The 10,707-nt window shown below is 41.8% G+C and overlaps 1 protein-coding gene across 2 annotated transcripts in view; it reads right to left on the bottom strand.

The window, feature by feature from the left end:
• Positions 1–10,707, bottom strand: part of arhgef19 (Rho guanine nucleotide exchange factor (GEF) 19) — a 34,442-nt gene that overhangs the window by 3,288 nt on the left and 20,447 nt on the right. For both annotated transcript variants that reach the window (XM_070544767.1, XM_070544766.1), the window contains exons 4-15: positions 4,245–4,368; positions 4,085–4,164; positions 3,744–3,985; positions 3,496–3,656; positions 3,231–3,383; positions 2,709–2,838; positions 2,518–2,592; positions 2,349–2,438; positions 1,035–1,198; positions 413–571; positions 245–324; positions 65–169 (exon numbers count right to left, since the gene is read on the bottom strand). In XM_070544767.1, coding sequence (XP_070400868.1) covers positions 65–169; positions 245–324; positions 413–571; positions 1,035–1,198; positions 2,349–2,438; positions 2,518–2,592; positions 2,709–2,838; positions 3,231–3,383; positions 3,496–3,656; positions 3,744–3,985; positions 4,085–4,164; positions 4,245–4,368 — 1,563 coding nt within the window. The remainder of the gene's footprint in view (positions 1–64; positions 170–244; positions 325–412; positions 572–1,034; positions 1,199–2,348; positions 2,439–2,517; positions 2,593–2,708; positions 2,839–3,230; positions 3,384–3,495; positions 3,657–3,743; positions 3,986–4,084; positions 4,165–4,244; positions 4,369–10,707) is intronic.

The following is a 10,707-nucleotide window of genomic DNA, read 5'->3' as shown; positions in this document are numbered from 1 at the left end:
ACACATGCAGTTACATTTGGTCTACGTTCTTGATGAAGCGTCTTTTTTCTGTGTGCACTCTCACCATCACTCGTAATGGTCTTTGCATGAAGAATGTCGGCCTTTTCCAACGTTAACTCGTCGTGTTCTTGAGCCTGATAGCTTTTGATGCACTGAACTTGCGAAGTATCTGCAACAGCAGACAAGAACAGAGGATGAATGAAAGGTATTTGCTTAAAGTGCACTTACTGAGATGTCTACTGACCGTAATTCTCATTCGCCTGCTCGATGTCTTCAAGCGGATCGGATGGAAACATTGCGGTGATCCACCTTTCCTTACCGCTCCTTGGCAGACACAGGACCATAGAGGAGTTAGGCTGGATTTAAACCCACAGCTGACAGACAGACAGTCAGACAGATGGACGTTTCTTACTCTGTGTGAGATTTAAGCAGGATCTGGTGTTTGAGCTGTTGACCTTCACACAGTTGTAGGTGGAAGATGAAGCCTGAGATTCCTTGGAGCTTCTGACTGAGATCCTTCACTTTTAGCTCGCCAATCTTGGCATGAACAAACACCATGAACTTCCACGCGCTGCAAAGCAAAGAAGACCATTTTACCATTGAAAGCCTCCAAAGAAGAGCTATTTTGATATTCTCTGGAGGTTAGTTTCTTTTTTTTTTTTTTTGTCATTAAAATCTCTATATCTGAAAGTTTGCTTTCTGGAATGCTTAAAATAAGCAACATTTCTAATTTTTGTTTTTCTTAAAAGGCAAACACAAACCAGTTCTAAATAGTTGCTTTTTCTTTATGAATTAGGAAGGTGTTTGCATGTATAAGAATACTTACACATGCAAAGAGTTTCCCCACACACCAAATATTTACTTGGTTGTAAAATACTCATTTCAGTCTCAACATGTGTTGTATTTTAGTGCAGAGTAAAAATTTAAATGATCATATTTTATGAATGAAAGAGTTAGTGAATTTCTGTGGTCGGATCAAAAGACGTTTGTTTCAAAAGAGCATATTTTTTCATCTCAGTTTTCCTTTCACTCACTCCTTCCTCCTGGACAGCAGCAGGCAGTCATTGAACAGGTGAAGGTACACTGGCCTGGTGGGTAGCTTGAGTTTTGATCCAGAAATACTCATCATCTGAGTGTCTACCTCCAGAAGTTCACCGTGCTTCACCAGCCAGCGAGACTGAGAGATGAGAGGAAAGATCTGTATAAAGGAAAAACAGTTATGATATGTTTGGTTATAAATTAAATCAGTCTGAAAGGGGCTAAGAATCATAGGGGTTCAAATTAATTTCCCTGAAGGAGATAATGAATTGAATTATGTAGAATCACATCATATCATATCATATCATATCATATCGTATCATATCGTATCGCATCGCATCGCATCGTATCGCATCGTATCGCATCGTATCGTATCGAATCATATCATATCATTGTGTATGGTACATACAGTATTTGTATCATATGGTACTGTATCATATCACATCAAAACATATCAGAATGTATGGTATAGTATTTGTATCATAATGCATTATATTGTATTGTATCATATCATAATGTATGGTATATTATTTGTATCGTAATCTATGGTATAGTATTTTTATCATAATGTATTATGTTGTATTGTATCATATCATAATGTATGGTATAGTATTTGTATCACAACACATGGTATAGTGTTTGTATCATATCATGATGTATGGTATATTATTTGTATCATAATGTATGGTATAGTATTTATGTCATAATGTATCGTCTAGTAATCGTATCATAATGTATCATATTGTATTGTATCGTGTCATAACGTATGATATAGTATTTGTATCATATTGTATTGGATTGTATCATATCATATCCTAACATATAACAATGTATGTTATATTATTTGTATCATAATGTATCAAATAGTATTGTATCGTATCGTCCCGTGTAATATATTATTTGAAACATATTTTATTGCATTGTTTCATAACATATTGTATCATGCTGGATCATAGTATATGGCTGGAGTTTTCAATCCTGGTCCTGGATGGCTGGTATCCAGCATGTTTTTTCCTTACTTCAACACACCTGATTTCAGTCAGCAGGTGATTAACAGACTTTTGCTGAGCTTGATCAGCTACTTAACAGGTGATTCAGCTACCAAATCAAGTGTGTAGGAGCAGAGGAACAACAAAAATATGCTGGATACCGACCCTCTAGGACCACGATTAAGAACCCCAGGTATATGGTATAGTATTTGTATCACATTGTATCGTGTCGTATCATATACAATATCGTATCGAGTGTATGGTGTAGTATTTGTAACATATTGTATCATGTCACTAGATTGTTCGGCACACTCAGCTCACTTTGCCTTCAAAGTTAATTTTCTTGTTGAGGTGAATGAGTTCCTCCATCCTCTTCATTGACTGCACACTGGAATTACATTCTTTGATGATCTAAAAAGACACACACCAACATCATTATTACTGCTACACCTCACCCAGTAATAATGGACCAAAAGTTTATGATCACCACCGTTTTTAGCTCGTTGAAAGCTTTTGTGGCTGTGTCCTCATCTCGAGAGCCTGGTGTTGTCCTCTTTAAGATATTCTGGGAAAACAACAATGGTTTTGTGGACGTGTGATGCATTGGTGGAAGGAAAAGATGACACTAGCTCAGGTTATCTCTGTATTCATGATTTACCCAGTGAATGTTTAATCATTTACCTCCACCAGCATTTTAAGCCTTGTGATCCTCTGAAATGGGAGGATTAGAAACGAGGTCAGAGGAAGTCGTTGGCAGATCGGGTCTTCCTCCAAGCGAGACAGGATGCCAGGAAAACGAGGGTTTTCCTGCCTGGGGGAGGATAGTTAGTCAAATCTTTGAGTTACATTTTAGTTAAAAGGCATCAAATTCCCATGTGTTTGTAATGAACATCTTTAATATAAATATAAATATAAATAAAAAAGTAATATATAATTTAGCAGGATGCATTATCTACAAGTTGGTTCATGCAAGTGAAAAATGACATCAGAAAGGCATCACCTGAAATTTTTTGTACTTTATAAAACATGACATTATGAACAACAGGGTGGGGGATGAGTTCAAAAATAACTTGGTACTGATTGCACACAGTGTGTGTGTGTGTGTGTGTGTGTGTGTGTGTGTGTGTGTGTGTGTGTGTGTGTGTGTGTGTGCGCGCGCGTGCGTATCTCTATATTTAACTTACTGCAAAAACAATTACTCACAGCAGTCGTTGGTATGTCTGCTCCTGGTACGCCTGGTTGGTAACATAAGGTAAATAAACCCTTTGCAGAGCTGGGCAATGATCCAGAACTATGTCACACACATCAAAACGGAGAATATCTTCTTCCAGCCTGTGCTCCAGTTCCTGGAGGAACCTTCAACCAATGAGTAAGGACAAAATATACTCAGTGAAAGTGAGAGATGACAGCTGAGCTGTTAAAACACAGACTTCAAGGCAAAAGAGGAAATCAGATGCATGTTCTTCACCTCTCACTGACATCTTTGACTTCGGGCAGCTTGGAGAACAGCCACTGCTTATCCTGAGCTCCAAGACACTCAGTGAGTTCCTGAGACAACATGAAGTGGTCCACAGCGATTGTCAAACTACGAATGTATGACGCTTCAGACGTCACTAGCTCAAACTTTGCCTGAAGTGGGATAGATGTTGTGTTTTAGTTTCATGAGGAAGTCAAACAGAGACTCCATGGAAAAAGCCAGTTCAGCATGTTTTTCACCTCTTGTAATTTTCTCTCCTCATTACTGAAGTTGTCAAGCTGACCGCTTGTTCGGACATCAGGTATGTCCTGCCACAGAGCAAAAGCAGAACCTCGTGAGGAACGAAATGAGCTGGATGGGGACAGATTTGATGGAGATGGGGTCCCATCTGACCCCTCCTCTTCCGTTCCAGGCTCCTTCCCCTGCTGTCGCTGGATCTCTCTGTTGATGGCAACGTCGCTGTATTCTTGGTAGAGGATTGCTGTAAAAACCAAAATGTTGACATAATAACAGGCTCCTTCTGGAAACAATTGGTCCAACGGATTTAAAAATAAGGGAACACCCATCTGGGCAAACACACAGCTTGGTAAAAACCGTGACAGTCGATTGGAGACTGGTGGACTTGTACCCAACTCCTCCTCCGTAGACTTCTTCCGCATTCTGTATAATCACATTAACAGTTGTTTAATCTTCAGTTTTTGGCAGGACATTGTTTACTTCTGTTAACCACTTATTTTTACCCAAGTTTGGTGCTCCACCGATGTAGAGGCATCCCATTCTCAGTACTGGGCACTAGTCCAACAGGACTATGGGGGGCACTGTCACTGGAGCCTCCAGAGCTGCGCTGCCTGGAGTTGGACTTGTCTAAATCAAATACAAGGTGAGACTCATGAGAATAATTAACTTGAGTAACGACTAAAATGGTATCTAACAAGTCTTAGATTGGGGTTACACTTTTTTTCTCCACCTGACTGATTTCATTTGCATATTTTGAAACCTGTGTGAAATCAAAACTTACCGCTGCCAATTCACAAGTTCCAGTATTTATTTTTACACCCCCCACCCCCCCAGCCCCACCCCGACTTTTATCCGATGTCACAATCTGAGGCTGAAAACTGTATTGCACCTTTCCGTGTTTACGGCCAAAAGCAATGCATCTCATTCATAAACGTGCACGTCTAGCCAGCCAACAGAGCTAAAAAACATTGTTTTATAAATATTATTCTCATATTGTGTTGATTATCTGCCCTTAACAGACTCCTAGTGGTTCAGAATGCAGCATTCAGGTTGTTGACAAATACTTGGAGACATTTCACACCCGTACTAGCACATCTCCATTGGCTCTCTGTAAAATTCAGAGTGAAGTTTAAGATTTTAACCTTCGTTTTAAAAGTTACGAACAGTCTGGCTCCAGCTCACCTGGCAGATCTGGTTGATCGTTATGTGCCAAAACAGACATTGAGGTCAGCTGACTATCTGTTGCTTCCTGTTCCCTCTATGAGATATAAATCAATGGGGGAACGTGCTTTTGTGTTTACTACACCAACCCTCTGGAATGCTCTTCCCCTCTCTGTGTGACTTTGTGCATTTCAAGTCCTTACTCAAAGCCTATTTTTAGGATCTGGCATTACACCACCCATTAATTTTTATTACTGACTATGTTTTCTGCCTTTTTTATTGTTGATTATCCTTTTATTGCTATATGTACTGTGTTTTTACCTGCACTGCACTTTGGTCATGTGCCATGCTGTATTTAAATGTGCTTATACATAAATTTGGTATGGTATGGTATGGTATAATAATAATAATAATAATAATAATAATAATAATAATAATAATAATAATAATAATAATAATAATAATAAATTTTATTTCAACAGCGCCTTTCTTAACACTCAAGGATACTTTACAGACAGAGATAAAATACACAACAATAAAAGATAGAACATCATAAAACAAACAGACAGATTGGAGCAAAGACAGTAACTACTGGAATGCTAGATGGAACCGGTGGGTTTTGAGTCTGGTTTTAAAGAGAGTGAGGGAGTCAATGTTACGGAGGTCAGGAGGGAGTGAGTTCCAGAGCTGGGGAGCAGAGCGACTGAAGACCCTGCTCCCCATAGTGACCAGACGGAAAGGTGGGACAGAGAGGTGGATGGAGGAGAAGGACCTGAGGGAACGGGTGGAGGTTGAAAGATGAAGGAGGTCTGAGAGGTACGGGGGAGCTAGGTTATGGATGGCTTTGAATGTGTATAGCAGAATTTTGAATTGGATTCTGGAAGTGACTGGGAGCCAGTGGAGCTGCTGAAGAACAGGGGTGATGTGGTGGAAGGAGGGAGTTCTGGTAATGATGCGGGCTGCCGAGTTCTGGAGAAGTTGGAGTTTATGGAGGGATTTGTGAGGAAGACCGAAGAGAAGAGAGTTGCAGTAGTCAATACGGGAAGTGATGAGGCTGTGGACATGGATGGCGACCGAGTGAGTAGTGAGGGAGGGGCGTAGGCAGTTAATGTTATGTAGATGGAAGTAGGCAGACTGGGTAATATTGTTTATGTGGGACTGGAAGGATAGTGAGGAGTCGAGGATGACACCCAGACTCTTGACCAGAGGGGAGGGGGAAACTAAGGAGTTGTCGACAGGAAGTGTAAAGCTGTGGATTTTGGATAGTAAGGATTTAGTGCCGACAAGTAACATTTCTGTTTTATCACTGTTGTTTTATCAAGTTTGAGAAAGTTTGATGTGAACCAGTCTTTGATTGCAGATAAATAATTGGTGAGGGAGGAAGGAGGGAGTGAAGAGGAGGGTTTGGAGGATACATAGAGCTGGGTGTCATCCGTGTAACAATGAAAATGGATGTCAAATTTACGGAAAATATTTCCCAGGGGAAGAAGGTAAGTGATGAAAAGGAGTAGACCGAGAACAGAGCCTTGGGGGACGCCGGTAGTGAGAGGGAAGGGACGGGAAGTGAAGGATTTGAGTTGAATAAACTGAGTACGGCCAGACAGATGAATGGAACCAATCAAGCGGGGTATGAGAAATGCCAAGGGAAGACAATCTATGGAGGAGTATGGTGTGAGAGATGGTATCGAAGGCCGAACTCAAGTTGAGGAGGATGAGAATGGAGAGCAGTCCAGTATCGGCAGCAGTGAGGAGGTTGTTAGTGATTTTTATGAGTGCAGTTTCTGTACTGTGGCCAGGGCGAAAACCAGACTGGAAGGGCTCATAGAGGTTATCGAGGGTGAGATGAGCATGGAGTTGAACAGAGATTATTTTTTCTAGGATTTTTGAAAGAAAGGGAAGATTTGAGATGGGACGAAGATTATTGAAATTATTGGGATCAGTGCCGTTTTTTTTTAATATTGGAGTAATAGATGCAGTTTTGAAAAGTGAGGGAACAATACCGGTAGAGAGGGAGGAGTGGATTATGGCAGTTATGAGAGGGAGAAGGGAGGTGAGACATGTTTTAACCAAAACTGTAGGGAGGGGGTCGAGAGAGCAGGTGGAGAGCTTTGATTTACAGGTAAGATTAGATATTTCGGATGAGCTGGGAAGAAGAAAGGAACAAAATGACTGGCGGGGTGAAAGAATCTCAGGGGGAGGGGGAGAGCTTGGAATTAATTGCTGGTGTATGGAAGCAATTTTCTGAGTAAATAAGGTTATTAAAGAGTTACATGAGTCAGCAGAATACAGGTGGGGGGTAGAGAGTCTGGGGGATGAAAAATATTGCGCATTATTGAGAACAGAGTCCTGGAGTTGCCTTCATTGGAGGAAACCAATCCAGAGTAGAACACAGATTTTGTATGTTTAATAGAGTCCAAGTATTGAAGCAGATGAGTTTTGTGCATTTCTTTGTGTATTGCAAGACCAGTTAGTTTATGGAGGCATTCGAGTTGACGTCCTTTGGCTTTCATCTGTCGGAGTTCAGGGGTAAACCAGGGGGCAGAGTTAGTAAAGGAGACGGACAGAGTTTTGACTGGGGCAAGAGAATCCAAGATATTGTGAAGCGTGGAGTTATAATGAGAAACAAGATGGTCAGGAGAAGCAGAACTAGGAATGGATATAGTGTTAATAATAGATGACAGGGTGTCTGGGTTAATGTTTTTGATATTGCGGAATGAGATGTGACGGATAGGCTTAGTTCTTAAAGAGCAGAGGGGGATGTTGAATGACAGAAAAAAGTGATCAGATATATTTACATCATTAGCAGAGCAGTTAGATGGGGTTAAACCAGAGCAGCAGATTAAATCAAGAGCGTGACCTTTAATGTGCGTGGGAAAATTAGGATATGTTTGAAAAGCGAAGCTGTTGAGGCAGGAATCGAAGTCTCTGGTGAGGGGGAGGTTCAAGTTGTCCATATGAATATTTATATCACCAAGCAGAATGACATTGGGGGAAAGGGTAGTGAGCTGGGTGAGTAATGAGGAGAAGTCATTTAAAAAGTCACTGTTGGGCTTGGGTGGGTGGTAAATCAATGCAATAACTGTAGGAGTGGGACCGGGTATTTGAAAAACAGAAGATTCCATGGAGCTGAAGACAGGAGTGGGGACAGGCAGCACCTTCCACTTCTCGCAATAGAGCAGCACGAGACCGCCCCCGCGACCGGAGCCACGTGAATAGGATAGGTAAACAAAGCCGGGGGGAGTGGAAGCGTTGAGTTGGGAAAAGTTGTTAAGTTGCTGCCAGGTCTCCGTGAGCCCGAAGAAGTCCAGTTTATGGTCGGTGATGAGGTCCTGAATGAGCTGACCTTTGTTTGTGAGAGAGCGGACATTCAGGAGGCCGAAGTTGATGGTGTTGTTGTGGTTGGAGGTTTCTGTCGTCGCCAGGCTGGCTAGCGAGCGAAGGTCCGCAATCCGGCAAGTGTTGAGGCGAGGACGACGAGTAGTGGACCAGTATGAGGTGATTGATTGAGAGTTATCCAGCTGGAAGTTACGGCGAGACTCACGATGGATGTATCTCCGGCGGGGAGGAAGGACGATCTCCGGGTGGAGCTGTAATGCTACCGGCGGAGTCACTGAGAGATGCCCGCGTAGCAGGAGGAGATCAACCGCCATGTACTGGAACAGAGCTGCCCCAGGTTGGAGGAGAAGGGACAGGGCAGACCAGAGGAGGGTCAACCAGATAAATAACTTGCAGGCCCACATGATGGACAGCGGTGGGCAGCTAGCCGATAGCAGCGGGTCAACAGCCGGGAGGAGTGAGAGGTAGGTTTAGTCCGCTTGTACACCCAAACAACAAACTGACAACGAAACAGGACCCAAGGGAGGCTATACATATAAATATATGTGTATGTATATATATATATATATATATATATATATATATATATATATATATATATATATATATATATATATAGCACCCACTTAGGAAAACTACAATCTAGTGCTCCACTAAAATGTAAAAGACGATAAAATCACGTTAAAATCACCGGTGAGCAGCGGCTGCAAAAACGTGCGCGTCCACTCCAGGTGTGTATGGTATGGTATGGCATGGCATGGTATGGTATGGTATGGTATGGTATGGTATGCTGTGCTATGGTATGGTATGCTGTGCTATGGTATGGTATGGTATGGTATGGTATGATATGGTATGGTATGGTATAGGGCTGCAACAACGAATCGATAAATTTGATGAAAATCGATTACTAAAAACGTTGGCAACGAATTGCGTCATCGATTCGTTGTGTTGCACAACTCTTCCAAAAGCCCCCTCCCCTCCCACCCGCCTTTGCGCGCAGACTGGAGAGCCGGCAGGTGTTTGGAAGAGGAACATGGCAGAAGCAGCGAGACCCAAAAAAAGTAAAAACTTCTAAGGCTTGGGATTATTTTCAGTTAAATCAGGCGAAGACATTCGTTACCTGCAACATTTGTAGGTCAGACTTAGCATGGCACGGGAGTACTGCAGTGATGATGCAGCATCTTAAACGCAAGCATGTCAGAATCATCAGCGAGGAAGGAGAGAGCTCGGTGTCTGGGTAAGTTAAAAACTTTTCAAAAGTGATTCACCCAAGCCCCGGATTATTACACACGCTAGACATGCCCTAAGCTCGTAAAAAAAAGTCTATAAAATCGTAAGCCCAACGCTATTAGATGGGGGGGGGACTCGCGCTGCTGCAAACCGGTTCCGCCGTCACATTCCCGCAGAAAGTGGTTGATCACACCGGGGCCAGACTCCTAACATGTGGCTTTACAACCACAATGTCCTCAGAATCCTCAGAAGCGAAAACGCTTTTAAAAGGGAGGGAGGAGTCCTAACTGTTGCTGCAGGCGTGTTGTGTGAGTGCAGTTATATACTGGTTAATATATTTTTGGGTTCAGTTGCTTTCATGTGGCCTAATGTGAGTCTATTTGGGATCATTGGAATGATCAGCAGCATTTCTTGATGTGACTTTATGGCAGTTGCCCAGGGCATCATCGCAAGGAGGATGGCATTCATTTACTTTTGTTTTATTTGGTATTTTTTCAGTCATTTTTGGAAATAGTGATTAATTTTGATTAATTCACAGCCTATGTTTAATTACATTTAAAAATTAGTTGTTTGACATCCCCAATTATAAGAATTGTCTACAGATGAGATCAAACAAAACAGATGAGAATTGCCCTTAAAGAGCAAGTCACCCCAAATAAACTTTTTTTTGCTGATAAACTAAATAAACGAGTGTCTAATCGTGCTGCAGACACGTGTCGTCAATAATTTGGCACTTCAGTGCATCTTAGTTAAAATTTAAATATTCTGCCTAAAACTGGCAGTGTTGTGCCATTGTCAGGTAAAAACTCTGCACTGTATTTTAGTTTAAATCTGCCACCGCTATTGGCTAAGAAGTATGCTATGATGTAAACTTGTACATTATGATGTCACAATGCTGTCGTGAGCCTGAGTGTGTGTGTATTTGTTAGCGGCTCCGCCCTCTCGGTCTGCCAGGCAACAGCATGTGTTGCATTTTTCAAACATGAAGTGGGAGTGGAGTTAGACTCTGGTAGGGGTTGACTTGCTCTTTAAGCTATTTAACTTGGACCAAGCATTTTAGGTCACAGATAGGTGTAGCTTAGGGTCTCTGTCTATACACCTTATAAGACAATTTAGGTGATGGCATGTTGTTTTTCTGCTATTGAACTGTTTTCTAATAATGTTGTGTTTAATAAAGTGAAGGAAGGAGAGAAATAACGTTTCCCTAGCAGTTTTTAAAAATGTCCCTATGTAATCCGA

This window comes from Nothobranchius furzeri, chromosome 15 (genome assembly GCF_043380555.1).
Source record: "Nothobranchius furzeri strain GRZ-AD chromosome 15, NfurGRZ-RIMD1, whole genome shotgun sequence".
Lineage (NCBI taxonomy): Eukaryota > Metazoa > Chordata > Actinopteri > Cyprinodontiformes > Nothobranchiidae > Nothobranchius > Nothobranchius furzeri.
Note: the sequence above shows the minus strand (reverse complement) of the source record. Positions and strands in the feature narration are given on the sequence as shown.